We start from the raw sequence: 21,488 nt of genomic DNA on the forward strand, positions 1-21,488 counted from the left end.
ATTAAGATTCCTAATTCACCCACACAAAAATTATTAATAAAAAATTTGGAGTTAGATTTTAATATAAAGTAATTTAATTTAAAAATAAATTAAAATAAAATAATTTATAATAATAATAACAACAACGATAATATATATGTTTATTCTGATAATAAAATTCATCACTAATAATAGTAGCAACAATAATGATAAAAACATTAAGAAACAATATTGAGTCAGTATCAATTTGTCTCGCACTTGGACGAAAATGGTAAATTTCGATATTGAATGCTTGTAAATATACATACATTTAGTAAAATATGAAATCGAGTCAGTCAATTCAGTTCGACCTACTTAAATGATTGAGTTGTTTCGAGTGTAGATTTCAAAATACCTGTGCTCGATATCAATCCCATTGCGGATAAACAGTCAGCTCGATATCAATCCCATTGCGGATAAACAGTCAGCGAGAAAAGTAATAATAACAGAGAACCAAAAAAAAAAAAAAGAAGAATAAAGGGACAAATTCCCATCAAGCATTACTTAGTGAATTGATGCCTACCATCATTCATAAGTATTCTTATTCTTAGATACTCTGTACCACAAGCACTTTGCCTAATATCACAGAAACTAATTGAGTCTTTACCATTACTAGAACTCTCCTTTTTGAGATTGCTCTTTTCAACATTCTTCTCTTACCCACAATAAATGCTACTAAAAAAAAGAGTGTCAATAAATAATGACTCACGGAAAAAGTGCAACGACAGACGAAAACGCAGGTGGTCATGTTTGCCAGCTGAAAGCATTCGGATGTCATTCTCCGTCATCTTCGGTTTCCAAATACTCGTTTTCATTTGGCTTTCGTAACATATCTTGCGATCATGGTGAATGGGGATGTTAGATTCTGACAACCATCGCTCAGTTATGAGGTTCAACTATATGCGAGGACAGGGCTGACGTGTGTCCTAACTACCAATGTAGCCCAACCGGTGAAGGATCACTGCTAAAATGAGGAAGCATATTGCGAGAATCATTCCACCTTTTCCTAGCAACCAGTTTTTTGTTTTCTTCGCACTTTCAACTCCTCTTTGGATTCTATCGGCCCATCGCATCTGCAGAAAATTTAGAATAGATTTGTCAAAGTAGCACCACAGCTGGAGACAATGTAACAGGATGACTAATCCACTACAGTCATCAAGTTACAGGACCAAAACAGAAGTCGCTATGATAAATGGTTGCTAGGCAATACAACTAAACAATTTTCTAGTTCCATATTTAATTGCATCAATCAGAAAAACACAACCAGTTGATACCAACCAGCAAGATAGCAGAACTCAGTTTCTAAGTCAATTCACACACAAATCAGTTAGCAGTAACAAAGTCAGAGATGCAATAAACGGAAATACAAATCATGTTATTGACATATCCAGTAATAAAAAAATACCAATCTCTCAATTACAATAGACTCTTTCCTGAAATATTCAAATAAGAATAAATTGTAAGACAGTCTTCGGATTTCGAGGCTAACAAGAATGAGTCCATTGACTTAAAAATGTGACTTAGCTTTCATGTTCACCATGAACATTACTACAAAGTCCAATTAATTAATGGCCGTTAAAATCACTCTTTAAATGTCTTTCCCTTTATCTATAACTAATAAAACCTGTTCTCATTAGCAAATACCTATCCTCATTACCAATCACTTATCTTCTTCTCTCCTTACAGAATCTCTCTTTCTTTCTCAGATCACTCTCTCTCTGTCTCTTGTCTCCTCACACATTTTATCCAGCAACTGCAACTTCTCTTTAAACTTATATTCTTCTTTACTTAATTAATTCATTAATTAGGTTTGAAGGTCGATATAAAATTCTCTCTTCTAAAGTTCAGTTGCATGCTTCATAAATTTTTACAAGTCTGTTGCTCCCCTTGAGCTTGGCCTTCACAATTATCATTTTAACACTGCTGGTAAATTTACACTAATGTTTTCTTCAGATTTAACAGGATACAAGAAATTATTCTTCCAGCGTTAAAATGCCTTTTCAATAAAAAATCATTTGCATTTTGTCTTTTTTAACTTCCCTTTAGAAGCATCCTTGAGGAGCTTGGCTTTTTTTATTTTTCCTTAGAAATTTTCCCAAAAATCTTAACATCATTATCAACAACTCATCTCAATGAATCATTGTTTCCCCGCAAAATCAGCGCCGCTCATCTTTTCAAGAAAATTCTCTTTTCTGCAAACGCATGAGAACAAGCCCTATCGAATCTCAACACCTAAACTCTTCGCTCAAATTCTCATCATTTCCTTCCACTTTCCTCTATCAAACTAACCCATACAGAAACACCAATCATCAGTATCCACTCATTTCTCTCTCTGCCGATAGTGGCATAAGCAGAAGCTTTTTGCTTTTGTTCATCAATGCCGAAGCCCCCATTTTGAATGGGAATGGGATTCTCAGACAGCACTGAGACAAGATACTCATCCAAAAGCTAGCGCAGAAATTGAACAGAGAGAAAAATCGACGATGTCCTTGATGGTAAGCCAAAAGAGCGAAGAAAGAGAGAGTAATATGTCCGATGAAAGAGATGGAGAGAGAGAGACATCTTCATTAGAGAATGAAAAAATGATGAACAAGAGGTGCATTTGGTGGTAGACAAAGTGTTATTTGGTAGGAGTAAAGGGAGGGGCATTTTTGTCTATTTGCTGCATTTATTTCTTAAAAAGCACACATTTCAGGAAAATTAAATTCTTAAAAAAAATTAGATTTTGATGCCATAAATTCAAAATTCTCAAAGTAAATAACCTCAATTACTCTGGAAAGGGTGAAATCAAAAGCACGGAAACCATGGATTTTCTAAACATTAACGAGCATTATTTGAATATGGATAAGGAAGTTACCATTTTATCCAAGTCTTCTGGTGATAAAGATGACATGGCTTGCTGAGCCTTTGCAGCATCTTCTTTAGAAAGCTTCAATCCAAATTGTTCACTCATGTTTGCCATCATTTCTGGGCTCATATTCTTCATCATTGACGTGAACATCTGCCCAAATTGCAAGCATAATCAAATAAATACAAAGTAATGCAAAACTACAATTTTGCTGGATAGTGCCCACTGGCATCAAAAACCAACAAAAAAAGATAGAAGTATAGGAACCAAACATACTGGCAACATTGCTGGATCTTTCATTTGGTTTCTTAACTGTTCTTGTAAGTTAGTGGTTGAAGTAGGGAAGTTTGATTTTGGAGCACTTCTAGAGTTCACAAATGAACTACCAGATGAACTAGTCTCACCCACAACATTATCTTCATTCATAGCACCACTTGCACTAGGTTCGGACAAATTTGAAACATTATACGAGGCCTGTCTAGTATCATTTGCAGTTGATGATGAAGGGACTGATGTTGTTGACTTTAAAGAGGATGCCATTTCAAACATCTTCTGGAGCTCATTTGGCGACATCATATTCATCATATCAGATGCTGCTTTAAGCATGTCAGGTGTCACGTTTGAAGGAATAGATCCAGGTCGATAGCCATTTTCTACAGGCCCCCCTCTTTGATACTGGTTCTCTCCTTGAACTGAGGAAGCTATCCGGAGCATTTTCTGAAGTTCATCAGGTGACATTTTGCTTATCATACTGGAGGCAGCCTTGAACATGTCAGGAGATATCTCTCCAGCTTTTTCACCACTCATAGTAGCCAGTGTGTTAGGATCAGCATTAGACATGAAATTCTGGAATGATCTGCATCTCAAAAAACCCCAAAGAGAAAAGAATATAAGGAAAAAGAAAAGGTTAGTAGTTAGATCTGAAAACCAAATTAAGCATAGAGACAATCACAGGAAAAATTAACTCTTCAATTTAAGCACTGAACTCCTTGCTGCAAAAATTGTTATCTACTAGTTTTACTAACACCATAAGGCAGTCCAGCAGTAAATGGGAAGTCAACAAAAACCGAATATATATGTGCTCACAGCCAAAATTCTAGCACATGACATTCACGTGATATTATATGCATATTTGGGTAATTCTGGCACATGATATTCGAATAACAATCATGTCTGTATTAGGATATTTTATCTATTCCAAATGTAAAATTAACAATTTAATTCTCTTTAATTACCATTCTTAGAAACAAAATAATAAGGTGAAATACTTCCCAAGACCCAGTCAAGAAGCAACATAGAAAGCCATAGAGAAGAAGTAGATTAGAGAAGGAAATGATACAAACATGAGGATAAGAACTCCTAAAAGACCTCCTGGAAAAGGAGAATCAGAAAACCATAACAAAAATAAAAACAAATAAAAATAGCAAATAGCTTTCTAATTCCTAAATAATAGTAAAAATAAAATTCTTCTTTATCCCAAGTTCTTATTTCATTTCTAACCATTAAGGAGAGCAAGGAGATCTTGGTTTCTCCTCCTAGTTGTACATTCCACAGGCATAATGGATCCATTCGAACAGATCCAAGGTGGACGCAAGGGTGCGTTTGGGTCTTGTCATATTTCAAGATATGTTTTCAGTTAATCTAACAATAAGCAGGATTCAAGTCATCATAATAGTGGTAAGAAACCTTAGAATTTTTAGGAGCTACAACTACGAGAATTGTGAGAATAAGAATAAGAATAAGAATAATACATATAGGAAATAACTATAAATACAACAAGAAGAATGAAACTATGACTAGACAGTTAAAATGGAGTTAGAGCTAGTACCGACGTATATGAAACGTAAAGAAAAAATGAAGAGAAAAAATATCAGACCTGATCGCTTCTGAATCATCTTTGAGAGCGTGCAAACTCTCTGAATTGGTTGTCACACCCTCATTACCATTCCCACCCTTATTCTTAGAGAAGCCTGTGCTTTCATCCACTTGTCTTGGTGAGGATTCTCTGAATGAGTTTCTATCATTTCCAGATGATACAGCCTCGACCTCTTCAGTTATTTCTTCAATAACCAAACCTATCAAACATGCACAGCATAAAGCACTATGAAAATAAAAGTACACGATATATAACATGCAACTAAACATGGAAAACAAATCCATCAAGGAAAATAACGGACCACCTGGCCTGCGGTGACTGCCTTCTTCAGCCAATCTTTCCTCAGCATCCCTGTATCAGCAATTACACATCATCACCGGCATATCATCTCTTTATTCGTAAGAGACATTCTAATAAACTAACAAAAAACATCTTTATTTAAATAAAAAGTAACAAAAAACATCAAAACTGATTTATGGAGGGTTTACTTATTTGAAATAGATTTATGGGGAGTTCCTGAGTCTGGCAAAAACTAAAGAATAAGCTAAATTTGGTAGAGGAAAAGGTAATCAGAAGATGATAAGCCTTAGGAGGATTTTTTTTTTTTGTTAAGAAAAGAAACTTCCTATGGATGTGGAAACTTAGAATTCATGCTACAACATTTGCATCTATGCATGAAATAATTACTTGTATGATAAAAGTGAAGCTACAGCATTCTATCAAAGTTTCCAATGTTACCAAGTTTGAAGTCAGACATATTCATACCTCAAGACCAGTGTAATTGTTTCATCGTCAGGGGAAATATCGTGAGCCTTGCTTAAGTCGGAGACAGCACACTTGAAATTACAAAAAAGTTCACACAGGTTAGGAGATAATTATATAACAGTAAATTGTTTTGTACATGAAACTCAGAAACCACCAGTTGAAAACGAAAATGTATACATAGAAACTCACTTCTAATTGGCCTAGTGCTTTATATGCTTGACCCCTCCGGTATAGAGCTTTCACATTCTTTACATCATATGCCAAAACCTGAATAACAAGCATATGTTATTTAAATTCTTAATCAGAACGAAGACATGCACAATTGTCAGAATACACATTGCATTGATGTTATTCATCAAGGATTATATCTTCAGAAATAAAGAAGCAAAAGAATTCATGTTCCCTGTTCCCTCTCCCTACTCAACAAAATACACCAAATTGTCCATTGTGTTTGTTCCATATTCAATTTTCTTGTACAGATAAGTCTTACTTTGATGATATATTGGAAAAATGACATTTCATACCTCAGAGCCTTCTTTTATGCACGCATCATACTGTTTTGTTTTCAAGTAACAGGACATCAAATTAAGCGAGCATGCCTTTAAAACTGTACTGCCTTTGGAGGATGGAATTTTCTCAACATTTTTCTTTGCCTAAGATCAAAGCAAAAATGAATTGTCATTAACACTAGGAGACTTGTAAATCAGTTCAGAGTATTTCCGGTAATGAAAGCTGATATGGATATAAATGCTGCCTCACTTGCAAATATTTCTGTGAGGCCTCATTAAACTTCCCCTGGCTGTGAAGTTCATTCCCCTGCCAAGTATTAAAGGACATATGAAAACATGGTAGAAACAGATATATTTTATAGAGAAACATGAAAATATTGGGACATAAAACATAGCAGCTTATTCCCCTCTCTCACGCACAGCAGTGAACCTCTTGGTTCAGACCCCTTACTTCTTTCATTACATGAAAAAATATTCATGCTGCCGAAGGACAACAAAACATTTATTTTTCAAAATTTTTACACTGTCCATATAGTTTCCAATTAAATTTCATTGCACAAAACAATGAAAACTTAAAGTGGGAATGGTCACCCCTTAAATATACATAACAAATGTCACCACGTCACATCCACCACCTCTCTCTTACTGTATCAAATTTTCATCCTTACCTCAAATTGTGTGTTTAACATTCTAGTGGTGCAGGGTTACCCCTTTAGAATGAAGAGCATAATGGGGCATTTTATATCTCAGTTGCAAGTTCATGTAATATATCATAAGCTGGATTTATTAATATATATAATGTAAGACAAATAGGATGATTTGTCCAATTAAGATTTAGGGATAAAGAATCCAGACATCACACCTAGGGTTTCTTAGACATCACATTTAAGAAGTCTTAAGCATCACACTTAAGATTTTGATTGCATCACAACCAGAAAAATAAGAAACTCCTAAAAATATTATTAAATAATTGAATAATCAATAAGTGAAATTGCAAAGTATTTATTTTCTTTTTTTTGAAATAAGTGAAATTGCAAAGCATTTATAATAACCTCCAAATAACTTTTTTCCAACTAGAATTAAGCTAATAAATAATAAACTAGTAGAATTAGAAATACTAATCCAAATAAGAATAAGAAACTAATACTAATACACTAGAATTGTAACAGCCCATCATCCAAAGTAGAGTTAGGCATGGACATGGTCACACCAATGAAAGAGACTTTGTTACTTTCATCAAATAGCAATGTGTTTCTCATTTAATTCCTTTAAGTGGTATGCTTAGCCCCTTCTTCCCTGCTTTATTTTTGGTTTCGTACTTAGTGTCTTTTCCCTTCAGAGAATTAGTTATCCTCCCAGCGAGTGTTTTCTTTTCTTTACTAACAGTTCATATAGCTTCTTTGCTTATCAAAAACAAAATTTGTTTTTGTTTAAGCACTTAGCACATAAATATCCCTTCTTGTTAATAAAATTTTTATCTCTAGTACAATCTTTCAGCAATATTTCATTATTGTCAGATCATTTTTTTCCTGAAAGAAATGAACAAGGAAGAAGCCTCCTTGAATGAAATTGCATGCCTAACACTTGGTCTTTGTAAGTGCTTTTTCAAGGATAACAATTTCTTTCCTCTTCTCTTCATCTGAATTGCAAAGCAAGTTATGCTTTGGAAAGACAAACTACTTGTTATGACATTTTATGCTTATAGTTACCTGTTTTTTCAGCATCTCAGCCGCATTTATTTCATAACTGATCTGTGCATCAACACGGGATCGCATAGAAGCTATCTCTTCAGGTGAAGCTTGGGCCATTTTCTCACCAATCTCAGCCATCTCCTCGGGACGTGTATGCTTTAACTGTTCTGCAGCATGTCTCAAGTCTTCGGGCCTCATGTTCTTCATGCTTTCAGTAGCCATTTTCATCAACTCAGGGTTCGTCATCATCTACAATGCCAAGGTAGCATGACTAATCGCAGTCAGAAACTAGATGGTAGTCTTTTAGCAAACAAGCAATTAACAGAAACAACTGAGAAATTAAACGCATAGTTGCAAGCATACTTGTTAACCATTAATCACTTAACAAACCTATGCTTCAAGACTATTTTCCCAATTTCTGTTGCCTTTTTGAAGTTAAAAATAGTAATCTCAATCATTATATTAAAGGGGTTTTAGAGGTCTAATCAGTCCCATCAATCCATTTCAGGCAAATCCCGCAAATTAACCCAATCAACAAAACCTTCTTGCAACCTTCAATTTTCAATCTCAATCAGAATAAAACAGTAAAACCCAGCCCTCTATATGCATGTGTCCTCATTCCAATATAAACAAAGAGAAATTGGAATTCAATCAAAACCATCGACGCCCTCGATTCTAAGCAGAAAACATCAAATTACTCCGAACCAAACCCCTCATCGGTAAAATTTCCAGTCAATTGCACACGGATTTTCAAATCAAAACCTTACAAAGCAACAAAAAACAATGAGAGAGCGACCTGTTGTTGGATCCTGGCAAAGTCATCAGGCGACATGCGACTCATTTGCTCCTGAGCGAGCCTCATCAACTCGGGATCCATCATTCCGTTAAACATTCTCGACAACAACTACAACTTTTCTCCAATCAAAACGCGATTAAACCAAAAAAAGACAATCGAACTTTCCCAGAACCCGTATAGAAGAAAGTAGCAAACGAGAGCGAAGTGAAATCACAATTTTACAGAGAATTCAGATTCCAAATGAGTGTCGAATGAAAATTCAAATCCGAACAACAGCAACAACAACAACTACTCCTCTTGTTCGTATTAAATCTCTGGTGTTGTTTATGGATGGGAAAGGTGGTAGCCAGCCCACCAAACCTAAATAAGGAGAAGAAAGACCCACGAAGAATGGAATATGCCAAGCTTCAGTGAAATTTTACTTGGATGCCCCTTATAAAAGTTTGCTTCTTTGAATTGGATTCCCATTCAATTTGGGGGATTGTCGGGGTCCGTCAACTCCTTCCATGAATATTAATGGCAGCGTTTGGTCATGTTCAGTCAAATAGAGCTGGAAGTTAATTCAGATCCGGAATAAAATAATTCCAGTTCAAGATACATCAATTTCTTTCTATGTTTAATAAAATAATTTTTTAAAATAAAAATATTTTTTAATTATAGATAAAATATATTGTAGTCAAATAAAAATTATTTTTTAGAAAATAATAATAATAAAATTGTAATTTTTAGGATTTATATTTATAAGAAATGTTTATGAATAAATTCAAGCATTATAATATGATAATATTAATAATAATTATTATATATTATAATTATTTATTTTATTTTTTAAATAAAATATATTTTAATTTACTACAAATTATGTATTATATAATTTTTAAATATAAAAATAATTTCAATAATATATGTAATAATGATTTATTTAAAATTTTAAATAATTATAACGTATACAATATTATACTTTCTGTTTAAAATTAACACTGTGTCCAAACATCAAGCCTACATAATCTACCGGCATGATTGGGTATTTTGCAATCCAGCCCTGCAAAATACGGCTTATTGCAGAAAAACCCCAGCAGACACCAAAACCCCAAATCTACGAATACCATTAACCCTTTTCTTCTTGCACGCTTTACTGCTTTCAATACTGCATGTTCTTTTTTTGATTCAATAACCAGACGTTTCAATTGCCAACCTTGTCTTTCTCGGAGATTTATGGGTGTAAGACTTTGTTTGTTCGTTTGTTTGTATTGTTTTTTTCCGTTCGACTGATCTGAGATATAGTATTTGTTGCTCAATTTGTTGTTGTAAGTAGAATTGTATTTAAATTATGGGGAATAGAGGTGATTTTGATGCGAGAAAGATTAGAAATATATGTATATTAGCACACGTTGACCATGGCAAGACCACGCTTGCTGATCATCTTATTGCCGCCTCTGGCGGCGGTGTACTTCACCCGAAACTAGCTGGTAGACTTAGGTTTATGGATTATTTGGATGAAGAACAAAGGAGGGCTATTACAATGAAGAGCTCTTCAATAGCTCTGCGTTATGAGGATTATTCAGTTAACCTCATAGACTCTCCTGGTCACATGGATTTTTGTAGCGAGGTATCTACTGCTGCTCGGCTGAGTGATGGTGCATTGGTTTTGGTTGATGCTGTTGAGGGTGTTCATATTCAGACCCACGCTGTTTTGCGCCAAGCTTGGATTGAGAAGCTGACGCCATGTTTAGTGCTTAATAAGATTGATAGGTTGATTTCTGAGTTGAAGTTGAGTCCTATGGAAGCACATACTCGGTTGTTGAGAATTGTTCATGAGGTTAATGGGATTGTGAGCGCTTATCAGTCTGAGAAGTACTTGTCAGATGTTGATTCTTTACTTGCTGGTCCTTCAGGAGATGTGGGTGATGAGAATCTTGATTTCTTAGAGGACGAGGAAGATACATTTCAACCGCAGAAGGGAAATGTTGCTTTTGTGTGTGCATTGGATGGCTGGGGTTTTGGGATTGATGAGTTTGCCGAATTTTATGCGGCCAAGCTTGGTGCGAGTGTAGCTGCATTACGGAAGGCGCTGTGGGGTCCCCAGTATTATAATCCAAAAACTAAGATGATTATGGGGAAGAAGGGATTAGCTGCAGGAAGTAAGGCTCGACCTATGTTTGTTCAGTTTGTGCTTGAGCCTTTATGGCAGGTTTACCATGCTGCTTTAGAGCCAGATGGGGATAGAGGCGTTCTTGAGAAAGTGATTAAATCCTTCAACTTGTCTGTGCCTCCACGTGAAATTCAGAATAAGGATCCGAAAGTGGTACTTCAAGCAGTCATGAGTCGCTGGCTTCCTTTGTCTAATGCAATCTTGTCAATGGTGGTGAAGCATATGCCAGATCCAGTTGCAGCCCAATCCCATAGAATTTCACGTTTGCTCCCGAAAAGAGAGATTGTGGATACTGGGGTTGATTCTAATGTGCTTGCGGAGACAGAACATGTCAGAAAATCTGTTGAGGCGTGTGATGGCAGCCTGGAAGCACCATGTGTTGCTTTTGTATCCAAGATGTTTGCTGTCCCATTGAAAATGCTACCTCAGCATAGTATACGTAGGGAGGATTTTCACAGTTCCACCGATGAAGGTAGCAATAATGAATCAGAAGAGTGCTTCCTTGCATTTGCAAGGATCTTCAGTGGGGTGCTTTCAGCAGGGCAGAAAGTTTTTGTCCTTTCATCTTTGTATGATCCATTTAAAGAGGAGTTTACTCAGAAGCACATTCAAGAAGCTGAATTACATTCCCTTTATCTCATGATGGGTCAAGGCTTGAAGCCTGTAGCCTCTGTGAAGGCTGGGAATGTTGTTGCAATTCGAGGACTTGGGCAGCATATATTGAAAAGTGCAACCCTTTCATCCACAAGAAACTGTTGGCCTTTCTCAAGCATGGCGTTCCAGGTATCCCCCACTTTAAGGGTTGCAATTGAGCCATCAGATCCAGCAGATATGGGTGCTCTGATGAAAGGATTAAGACTTCTGAACCGGGCAGATCCATTTGTAGAAGTAACTGTATCTTCTAGAGGGGAACATGTACTGGCAGCTGCTGGAGAAGTCCACCTAGAAAGATGCATAAAGGACTTGAAAGAAAGATTTGCAAAGGTAAGTCTGGAAGTTTCTCCACCTCTTGTGTCCTATAAAGAGACCATTGAAGGTGAGGAATTTAATCCATTAGATAGTTTAAAATCAGTAAGTCGGAGCTCAGAGTATGTTGAGAAGATGACTCCAAATGGAAGATGTGTTGTTCGTGTGCAAGTCATGAAACTACCTTCTACACTAACAAAGGTGCTTGATGAAAGTGCTGAATTGCTTGGAAGTATTGTTGGAGGGAAGCCTGGGCAAAGCGTTAAGACCATGGAAACCCAAAGATCAAGCATGGTGGATAATGAGAATCCAATTGAAGCATTCAAGAAAAGGATACTTGATGCATTGGACCACGACATTTTTTCTGTTAATGAAAGTGACAAGGATCGAGTTGAGAAATGTAAGGATAAGTGGCTGGAGTTTCTTAGAAGGACCTGGGCATTTGGTCCTAGGCAAGTTGGCCCTAATATCCTCTTCACTCCAGATAGTGGAAGTAATAACACAGATTGCTCCGTTCTTATACAGGGTTCTTCCCATGTATCTGAGAGGTTGGGCTTTGTGGTCGATTCTGATGATCACGATGTGGTTTCTGAGACATCTTTTGAAGGAAAACCATCATTGTGCACGGAGGCACAGAGTCTTGAAAGCAGTGTGGTATCTGGATTTCAACTAGCTACAGCAGCTGGCCCCTTGTGTGATGAGCCAATGTGGGGGTTGGCTTTTATTGTTGAGGCATGTATTTCTCCGTTGGATAGACTGTCGAATGAATCTGAACCCAGCCAACAATCTGAGCAGTATGGTATGTTCACGGGACAAGTTATGTCAGCAGTCAAGGATGCATGTAGAGCAGCTGTTCTTCAGAAGAAACCCCGACTTGTGGAGGCAATGTATTTCTGTGAGTTAAACACCCCTACAGAATATTTAGGTCCAATGTATGCTGTGCTTGCTCGAAGGAGAGCCCGTGTCCTTAAGGAGGAAATGAATGAAGGCTCTCCACTTTTCACAGTTCATGCTTATGTGCCAGTTTCTGAAAGTTTTGGTTTTGCTGATGAGTTGAGAAAAGGGACTTCAGGTGGTGCCAGTGCTCTCCTGGTACTTAGCCATTGGGAGGCACTAGCTGAGGATCCTTTCTTTGTGCCAAAAACAGAAGAAGAGATTGAAGAGTTTGGAGACGGTGCTAGCGTGCTTCCTAATACAGCTAGAAAGCTGATTGATGCTGTAAGACGGCGAAAGGGCCTCCCTGTAGAAGAAAAAGTAGTTCGGCATGCAACTAAACAAAGAACCTTGGCTCGTAAAGTGTAACAGTTGTTTATACACAGTTGTGATATTAGATTCAAAATTGAGAGGAACATATTGCGGCATTTATTTTGGTTAATACATAGTTTCAGTGGAGATTACTTTGGTATTTCCTTTGAGGTCCTCATTGTTTTTGAATGCTAAAGATTCGCTAGAAGGAAATTTTGGACGTTCCACTTGAATGCATTATTGTCAGAAAGGAAGCAGGTTTCCTGTTTAAGTTAGCTCTCTTTCTTTTTTGAAATAACTGTTTAAGGAAATTTTGGACGTTCCACTTCTATAATTGATTGTAGAATTGAACATGATTTCCATTTTTGATTCTGTTGAACCAATTTTTTTCTTACTTGAGTCCTGTAGAATTGAGTTTTTTTCCTTCCTTAATTAGATAAGAATCACAAGTTCATGTAACATGAATTAAATGTAGAATTTGAACATTATTTTTATGTTAATATTTGTTACTTTTTCTTTTACTTTTATTTTTTGGAATTAGAATTTGGAGCAAACATAATCTTGTTATTTATTAGCGTTTTGAGATTCTATTTTCTTTCAATGATTGATATTTTTCACCTAGCACATAATTCAAGGCACAACAAAAATAAGCTCACTTTTTTTTTCATTTCTCTTATTAGGAGAGCACTAAAGGCTCAAACCTTGTTGGAGAGTCGATGCATGATTAGCTGTTGCTTGCGTCAGATTAATGTATTTGGTCAAGGTATGTTCTTATTTCCAAACAGTAAAACCAGTTTTGATTGATTTTGGTACAGCGCTGTAAAATATACAGTACCATGATCTATAGATATTGATCATTTACAACCGTATATATCCATATATAGTTTTAATGAGGCCCAAAGATTTCTAGTTCCTGTAACCATGATCCAGTACAGAAGAAAGTAGAAAGATGCATATTATATTATATGTAATTCTATTAGGTGGCCTTGCCATTGATAGTGAAGTTTATGCAGTTGGGTAAGAGGCTTCCATTGCTATGCCGCAGAGCCCTTCTTTTGCATCAATATCTCTCTGCATCCTAATGTAGCCTTGTTCACCCCATTGATCTCCCCAAGAGTTCTTGATCAACCAATAGTGGGTTCCATTATCAGCCACTCCATACCCCACAGCAGTAACCCCATGGTCCAGCTCAGTCCCACAAGGCCCAGTGAAAACACCACCTGAGTAAAACTGGAATTCGTAACCACCAGCATCAATAGCAACTGAAACTGGCTGGTTAGCAACCGCCTTTTTCAGCGCCTTCTCACTGTTGGCTGGTACATCTTCGTAGCCAGTTATCTTAGCTGCATGGTTGGCTGCTTCCTTTGTGTTGCATGAGCCATCTACTCCTTTGTAGGGGTAATTGGTCTCAGTTGTGAGGCCCTTGTTCTGTTTAATGAACTGAAATGCATTATCCATTAGACCGCCGTTACAGCCTTGATCCTCACCCTTTGTATCACAATCTACCAACTCTTGCTCTGATAAGGAGAGTAGCTTTCCAGTTGTTAGCTTATTGATCCCTTCCATAGCTGCCACGGCTGAGAATGCCCAACAACATCCTGCAATTATATTTATTGTTAATAGAAAGATGATTAGAGTATTATATTATTAAGGACAGAGGTTAGGTTGTAATGTGAAGGATATATATTAATAAAAAAGTTAGGCAATAGGTGTTGAAAAAAAGAACCAAAAATGCCTGAATATTTGAGCTCGATTTGAGCCAGTATTATTGGGCTCCAACATGTCTTCAATGACATGTAGCATGCTTGAGCCCAAGTTTAATATGGTCAACGAGTCTGCAAATAGGCTCAAACTCAGCTCGAAATTCAGTTAAACTTAAGTCTAATTGGCTTGAACTATTCACATAGAGTCTCAGCTCAGTGGCATTTGTAGGTGGGACTCACCGCATTGGCCTTGGTCCTTAACAGGTGTGACAGCCCCCTTCTTTGTCCAGTCCATGGAGGATGGTACTGCAGTAAAGTTCTCATACTTGAAAGAAGTGGTCTTTGGGGAGCACATGTGAGCCTTGAATCTATTTCTTGAAGTCTTGAACTCTTCATTGGTAAGATCAGCAAATTGATTGATGCCCAGCTTGTAGGGCTTATCATTGGCATTGTTAAATGATTTTATACGTGCAACATTCTCCTTGAATATCTGGAACCGCTTCTCCTTCTCGTTGGAGTCCTTATAAACCCGCCCATAACGAGCCATCCATTGTTCATGCTCCTCATACGTTGTTGCATCTTGGAGGTTGCGACATGTTGCCTGACCAGCCCAAGCTGCCAAAACCAACATCAATACCAGGCACTGGGTTGTGAATGCCATTCTGCTAAAAACTAAAGTTTCAATTAGTCTAATGGATTATTTCAATGATGACTCCAACATTGCTATGGAGCTTTATATACACTAATTTCTCCTACAGGTTGCTTGAAGGGTCTTATTGTTTGACAGGGAGTTCTTCCTTCTTTGTCTACGTGCCTATTTTACTGCTCTGATTTTGACTAATATGATTAATATATGTATGTATCTATAATACTGTTCGTAAGTTATGCTTCAGATTTGTTCTTTTTGGGCTGGCATGTGTGACTAAAAAACTAAATATATCTGTGGCTTTCATCTTTTGTCTTTCAGTTATTAAATTCTTTTACATAAAAACTAATAAGTTGCGGCCGTATCATTTGTTTATGTTGAAGGATATATATATATATATATGCATATACCAGAGTTCTACATCAAATAAAACGTGATAAACTAGTTGATTGATTGGCAATGTTAGAGCTTCCTGACCCGCCGACCACTTCATATAATATATATTAATCCCTCTCCAATGCTACCATTTTAGAGGGTGTTTAGAATTTCCTTAAAAGGAATGTGTTTATTTAAAAATAAAAAATAATATTTAAAAAGTAAGTTAATATGAATAAAAATAATAAATAGTTGTAAAAAATAAAAATAAAAGTGCTTATTCTTTTTCTTACTAAATCGAAGTCCAAACACCTGTAGTTTTTTACATCTTCCATATTGACATGAAATAAAAAAAAAGTCTTTTTAGTTGCTACCCTCGATGATGTTTTAATTATAGATTTGATAACTCGAGTTCTAGTCTTGAATTTTATCAAATACATTTGTAGTGTGTTATTCGAAAATATAATAAATAAAGAAAACAAACTTACGAAACTTAATCAATTAAATATTACAAAGATAAGATTACTTATTATTTTGTATTAATTTCATATGAATTTACCATATATATACTAGTGAATTATACATGGAATGAGTTATGATTACAAAAATTACTATATATATATATAATCAATACTCCCTGTTAAAGAGAGTGAATAGATGTCTCTCATGCACATCTTGCAAATTAATCCATGGATTTGTCTATTGTTGAGGCCTTTGGTGGAAATATTACCAAGTTGATATGCAAAATTCATTGTCTATCTTTGATAAAATGTGTATCAATTTCGATATCCTTAATCCTATCATGTTTTTGAATAGGGTTATGTGCAATACTGATTATTGCCTTATTATCATACATAGTAATGTTAGACAATTTATGCAGGCACACCTTGCATATCCCTTTGTATTTTGCTTCTGCATTAGACTCTTGCAACTGAATATTTTTTCACTTCTCTAAATAACCAAGTTGCTACCTACAAGAATATGTGATGACTATAAATATCTTCTATTTGATTCAGTGAAAAATGCAATGATTCATGAGAAGTTCTTGGACTATCAGCTCTTTCCTTCTTCAGTAGATAGTAAATATTTTGAATTATCATAAATGAGATAAGTCGTTTTGTTCTTTCTATTTTAACATAGATTTGACAATCTATTCTTCATATATAACATTCATATGTATCTTTACATTCCTGGTCCAGAGAAGATTTCTTGCTACTAAGTAACCAGGACACAGAATCGAGAAAGCTGAAAAGATGCTGATTATAATGGCCCCAAATTTAATAGGGGCTTAATGAAGTTCATGCAGTTGGATAAGAGGCTTCCATTGCTATGCCGCAGAGCCCTTCTTTTGCATCAATATCTCTCTGCATCCTGATGTAGCCTTGCTCACCCCATTGGTCTCCCCAGGAGTTCTTGATCAACCAATAGTGGGCTCCATCATCAGCCACTCCATATCCCACTGCAGTAACCCCATGGTCCAGCTCAGTTCCACAAGGCCCAGTGAAAACACCACCTGAGTAAAACTGGAATTCGTAACCACCAGCATCGATGGCAACTGAAACTGGCTGGTTAGCGACCGCCTTTTTCAGGGCCTTCTCGCTGTTGGCTGGTACGTCTTCATAGCCAGTTATCTTTGCTGCATCATCGGCTGCCTTCTTTGTGTTGCATGAGCCATCTACTCCTTTGTAGGGGTAATTGTTCTCAGTTGTGAGGCCCTTGTTTTGTTTAATGAACTGGAATGCATTGTCCATTAGACCCCCATTACAGCCTTGATCCTCCCCCATGGTGTCGCAGTCCACCAGTTCTTGCTCCGACAAGGAGGTTAATTTTCCAGTGGTAAGCTTAGTGATCCCCTCCATGGCCGCCACTGCTGAGAATGCCCAACAACATCCTGCAATAATATTTGTTGTTAATTATTAAGTAGATCAAAACTGAGCAGCAAATTTATACTAATGTGATGCATATATGTTGATTAAAATTTTGGGATTGGAGGTGGAAACAAGCTGAGAGCCTAGTCATAATACTTCAGTATTCGAGCCAAATTTGGATGCTAATGTGAAGCATATATGTTGATTAAATTGTCGGGATTAGAGGTGAAAACAAGCAAAGAGCCAAGTCAGGACACTTCATATTCAAGCTTGATTTGAGCAAATACTACTATATTAGAGCTCAGTTCCAGTAATAAATTAGTAGGCTCAATCTTGAGCTTGACTCAATAGGATAAACGAGTCTGGAAATAGGCTCGAGGTTGAGCTGAGACTGAACTATTCGTAACAGACTAGTTGTGACTCACCGCATTGGCCTTGGTCCTTAACAGGTGTAACTGCTCCCTTTTTTCTCCAGTCCGTGGAGGATGGTACTGCAGTAAAATTTTCATATTTGAAAGAAGGGGTTTTTGGGGAGCACATGTGAGCCTTGAATCTATTTCTTGAAGTCTTGAACTCTTCATTGGTGAGATCAGCAAATTGATTGATGCCCAGCTTGTAGGGATTGTCATTGGCATCGTTAAATGATTTTATACGTGCAACATTCTCCTTGAATATCTGGAACCGCTTCTCCTTCTCATTGGTGTTCTTATAAACCCGACCATAGCGAGCCCTCCATTGTTCGTGCTCCTCATACATCGTTGCATCTTGGAGGCTGCGGCATGTTGCTTGACCAGCCCATGCTGCCAAAACTAACATCAATGCCAGGCACTGGTTTGTGAATGCCATTCTACTAGAAACTGAAGATTTTTTTTAGCTTAGTCTAATGGATTATTTGATTGAGAGACTATGATGACTCCAACATTGCTGTGGAGCTTTATATAGATGAGTTTCTTCCATCTTGCTTGAATACTTTGTTTTGATAAGGACTTATTCTTTGTTTGTTGACGTGCCTGTTCAATTGCTCTGATCTTGACCAATATGATCAATACATATATATAATACTGTTGAGTTATGCTTCAAATTTTGTCCATTTGGGTATGCAATGATTAATTATGCATGGCGGAAAAACTAATAAATAAATCGGGTCAGATAATGTTGCATTGTGTCCATGCCTTATCATTTATTTATCTTCATGTTCCAAATCAAATACAAATTTTTAAGGTTTAGAAGAAGACAAATGCAACCAGACATTTCTCTCTCCTACAATTGGAACAAGAAGGAAGTTGATTTGTTTAATCCCCAATTCATATATTACTGCAAATTTGTCTTTTTTGTTTTGAAATACAGAAGGATTGCCTACTTGAAACGCCAATAAGGACATGTGATGGTCCAGGCCTCCAGTCTTCTACCAATGGTATACATACATAAATATGTACATATATATATGTATCACACTGTTAGTAATAAATTATGTTTTGCGAACTTTGTCATAAACTATATATTTTATCAGAGTTAAATTAAGACTCGACTTTTTGCTGTTTCTAATTGTATTATTTCTTTCTTCATTCTTTGTTTTAGACTCTTGTATTCTTGTATTAGTGCTATTTATATAAGGGTGTCGGTAAGAAACCACTGGCCCTATTAAGTTTTATATAAATAGGTTGAGATTCAACCGAACAAATATTTATGTGAAAAAATTTATGGAGTTCTCCGAAGTTACATCCAGGGATTAGCAGTGAATATATATGGTTAGCCTCAAACATTTCAATTTCCTGCAATCGATTCCATTCTCCCTTGCAGATCCCGTGTTTACCTGCTCATTTTCTCTTAGTTGCAACCGGTTCTCAACAGCTTGGTTCCAGACTTTAAATTTTTTTATTAAAAGTCGTCGTCTTTATTCTTGTAAAACTTAGGAGAACTTTTGACTGATATGTGAATATTTTTGCATGTAGAGTGTGTCTTTTTATAGTATTATTCTTTTTGATAGATGGAGCGGTTGCATTGTAGTATATAATGTTCATAAATAATTTCTATTTGATTCAATGAAATATGCAATGCAAATGCAAGGAATCATGAGAAGTTCTTGGAATATGAGTTCTTTCCTCCTTCATTAGATAGTAACAATTTTGAGTTATCATAAATGAGATGTGTCATTTTTTTCTTTCTATTTTGACATAGATTTGAGAATCTATTCTTCATATATAACATTCATGTATAGCTTTACAGTCTTCTTCCTGGGAAGATTTCTAGCTACTAAATAAGCAGGACACATAATCAAAGACAGCTGAAAAGATTTAATAGGCGCTTAATGAAGTTCATGCAGTTGGATAAGAAGCTTCCATTGCTATGCCACAGAGCCCTTCTTTTGCATCAACATCCCTCTGCATCCTGATGTAGCCTTGCTCACCCCATTGATCTCCCCAAGAGTTCTTGATCAACCAATAGTTGTTTCCATCATCAGCCACTCCATAGCCAACTGCAGTAACTCCATGATCCAGTTGAGTCCCACAAGGTCCAGTGAAAACACCACCTGAGTAAAACTGGAATTCGAAACCACCAGCATCAATGGCAACTGAAACTGGCTGGTTAGCAACCGCCTTTTTCAGCGCCTTCTCACTGTTGGCTGGTACGTCTTCATAGCTAGTTATCTTGGCTGCATGGTTGGCTGCCTGCTTTGTGTTGCATGAGCCATCTACTCCTTTGTAGGGGTAATTGGTCTCAGTTGTGAGGCCCTTGTTCTGTTTAATGAACTGAAATGCATTGTCCATGAGACCACCATTACAGCCTTGATCCTCCCCCTTGGTGTCGCAGTCCACCAATTCTTGCTCCGATAAGGAGATTAGTTTTCCAGTGGTAAGCTTAGTGATCCCTTCCATGGCCGCCACAGCTGAGAATGCCCAACAACATCCTGCAGCAATATTTGTTGTTAATTATTGTCAATCAAATCTAAGCATTAAGATTAGATGCTAATGTGAGGCATATATGTCAATTAAAATTTTGGCATTAGAGGTGAAGACAAGCCAAGAGCCTAGTCAGAATACTTCAGTATTCAAGCTAACTTTGGATGCAAATGTGAAGCATGTTTGTTGATTAAATTGTCAGGAGTAGAGTTAAAAACAAGTAAAGAGTGAAGTCTGAATACTGCTATACTTGAGCTCTGTTCCAATAACACATTAGTAGGCTCAATCTTGAGCTCGACCCGGTATGATAAATGAGTCTGGAAATATGCTCGAGCTTGTGCCGAAACTAAAATATTCATGACAGATTAGTTGTGACTCACCGCATTGGCCTTGGTCCTTAACAGGTGTAACAGCCCCCTTCTTTGTCCAGTCCATGGAGGATGGTACTGCAGTAAAGTTCTCATACTTGAAAGAAGTGGTCTTTGGGGAGCACATGTGAGCCTTGAATCTATTTCTTGAAGTCTTGAACTCCTCATTGGTAAGATCAGCAAATTGATTGATGCCCAGCTTGTAGGGCTTGTCATTGGCATTGTTAAATAATTTTATACGGGCAGCATTCTCCTTGAATATCTGGAACCGCTTCTCCTTCTCATTGGCGTCCTTATAAACCCGACCAGAATGAGCCATCCATTGTTCATGCTCTTCATACATCGATGAATCTTGGAGGCTGCGACATGTTGCCTGACCAGCCCAAGCTGCCAAAACCAACATCAATACCAGGCACTGGATTTTGAATGCCATTCTACTAGAAACCAAAGACTCTTTAGCTTAGTCTAATGGATTTTTGGATTGAGAGACTATGGTGACTCCAATATTGCTGTGGAGCTTTATATAGACGAGTTTCTTCTTCAATCTAGCTTGAAAATACTTTTTTCTAGGACTTCTTTTTTGTTTGTCAATGTGCCTGCTCCATTGCTCTGACCTTGACCAATATGATCAATACACATATATATATATATAATACTGTCGAGTTATGTTTCAAAATTTTGTCCATTTAGTATGCAATGATTTGTCATACATGACTGAAAAACTAAATAAATAAATCGGATCAGATAATGTTGCATTGTGTT

General features: G+C 36.7%; 5 protein-coding genes across 6 annotated transcripts; 1 reads left to right on the forward strand and 4 right to left on the reverse strand.

Annotated features, from left to right (window-relative positions):
• Nucleotides 1-505: 505 nt before the first annotated feature.
• TPR7 (Tetratricopeptide repeat (TPR)-like superfamily protein) lies at nucleotides 506-9,024 on the reverse strand. 2 transcript variants are annotated; one of them, XM_088219270.1, is made up of 11 exons: nucleotides 8,504-9,024; nucleotides 7,726-7,956; nucleotides 6,267-6,323; nucleotides 6,032-6,160; nucleotides 5,697-5,774; nucleotides 5,508-5,578; nucleotides 5,047-5,093; nucleotides 4,743-4,941; nucleotides 3,143-3,722; nucleotides 2,876-3,019; nucleotides 506-1,091 (listed from the first exon to the last, which is right to left on the reverse strand). In XM_088219270.1, the coding sequence occupies exons 1-11, from the start codon at nucleotides 8,597-8,599 to the stop codon at nucleotides 945-947; spliced, it is 1,779 nt and encodes a 592-aa protein (XP_088075396.1). In that variant the 5' UTR covers nucleotides 8,600-9,024; the 3' UTR covers nucleotides 506-944. The 2 variants fall into 2 exon arrangements, with proteins under 2 accessions (XP_088075396.1, XP_088075395.1); XM_088219269.1 differs by having other exon boundaries at nucleotides 5,044-5,093.
• A 520-nt stretch (nucleotides 9,025-9,544) lies between these two features.
• On the forward strand, nucleotides 9,545-13,387 carry LOC110810671 (Ribosomal protein S5/Elongation factor G/III/V family protein). The gene has a single exon (XM_088219271.1). The coding sequence runs from the start codon at nucleotides 9,834-9,836 to the stop codon at nucleotides 12,921-12,923; it is 3,090 nt and encodes a 1,029-aa protein (XP_088075397.1). The 5' UTR covers nucleotides 9,545-9,833; the 3' UTR covers nucleotides 12,924-13,387.
• A 248-nt stretch (nucleotides 13,388-13,635) lies between these two features.
• Nucleotides 13,636-15,230, reverse strand: LOC110810651 (senescence-specific cysteine protease SAG39-like). Its single transcript, XM_022036878.2, has 2 exons — nucleotides 14,810-15,230; nucleotides 13,636-14,464 (listed from the first exon to the last, which is right to left on the reverse strand). Exons 1-2 carry the CDS (start codon nucleotides 15,228-15,230, stop codon nucleotides 13,872-13,874), a joined length of 1,014 nt encoding a protein of 337 aa, XP_021892570.1. The 3' UTR covers nucleotides 13,636-13,871.
• Nucleotides 15,231-16,888: 1,658 nt separating this feature from the next.
• Nucleotides 16,889-18,304, reverse strand: LOC110810652 (senescence-specific cysteine protease SAG39-like). The gene is made up of 2 exons (XM_022036879.2): nucleotides 17,884-18,304; nucleotides 16,889-17,481 (listed from the first exon to the last, which is right to left on the reverse strand). The coding sequence occupies exons 1-2, from the start codon at nucleotides 18,302-18,304 to the stop codon at nucleotides 16,889-16,891; spliced, it is 1,014 nt and encodes a 337-aa protein (XP_021892571.1).
• A 1,227-nt stretch (nucleotides 18,305-19,531) lies between these two features.
• Nucleotides 19,532-21,159, reverse strand: LOC110810697 (senescence-specific cysteine protease SAG39-like). Its single transcript, XM_022036945.2, has 2 exons — nucleotides 20,739-21,159; nucleotides 19,532-20,366 (listed from the first exon to the last, which is right to left on the reverse strand). Exons 1-2 carry the CDS (start codon nucleotides 21,157-21,159, stop codon nucleotides 19,774-19,776), a joined length of 1,014 nt encoding a protein of 337 aa, XP_021892637.1. The 3' UTR covers nucleotides 19,532-19,773.
• Nucleotides 21,160-21,488: the final 329 nt, after the last annotated feature.

This window comes from Carica papaya, chromosome 5 (assembly GCF_054855325.1).
Source record: "Carica papaya isolate Zhongbai chromosome 5, ASM5485532v1, whole genome shotgun sequence".
NCBI classification, from domain to species: domain Eukaryota; kingdom Viridiplantae; phylum Streptophyta; class Magnoliopsida; order Brassicales; family Caricaceae; genus Carica; species Carica papaya.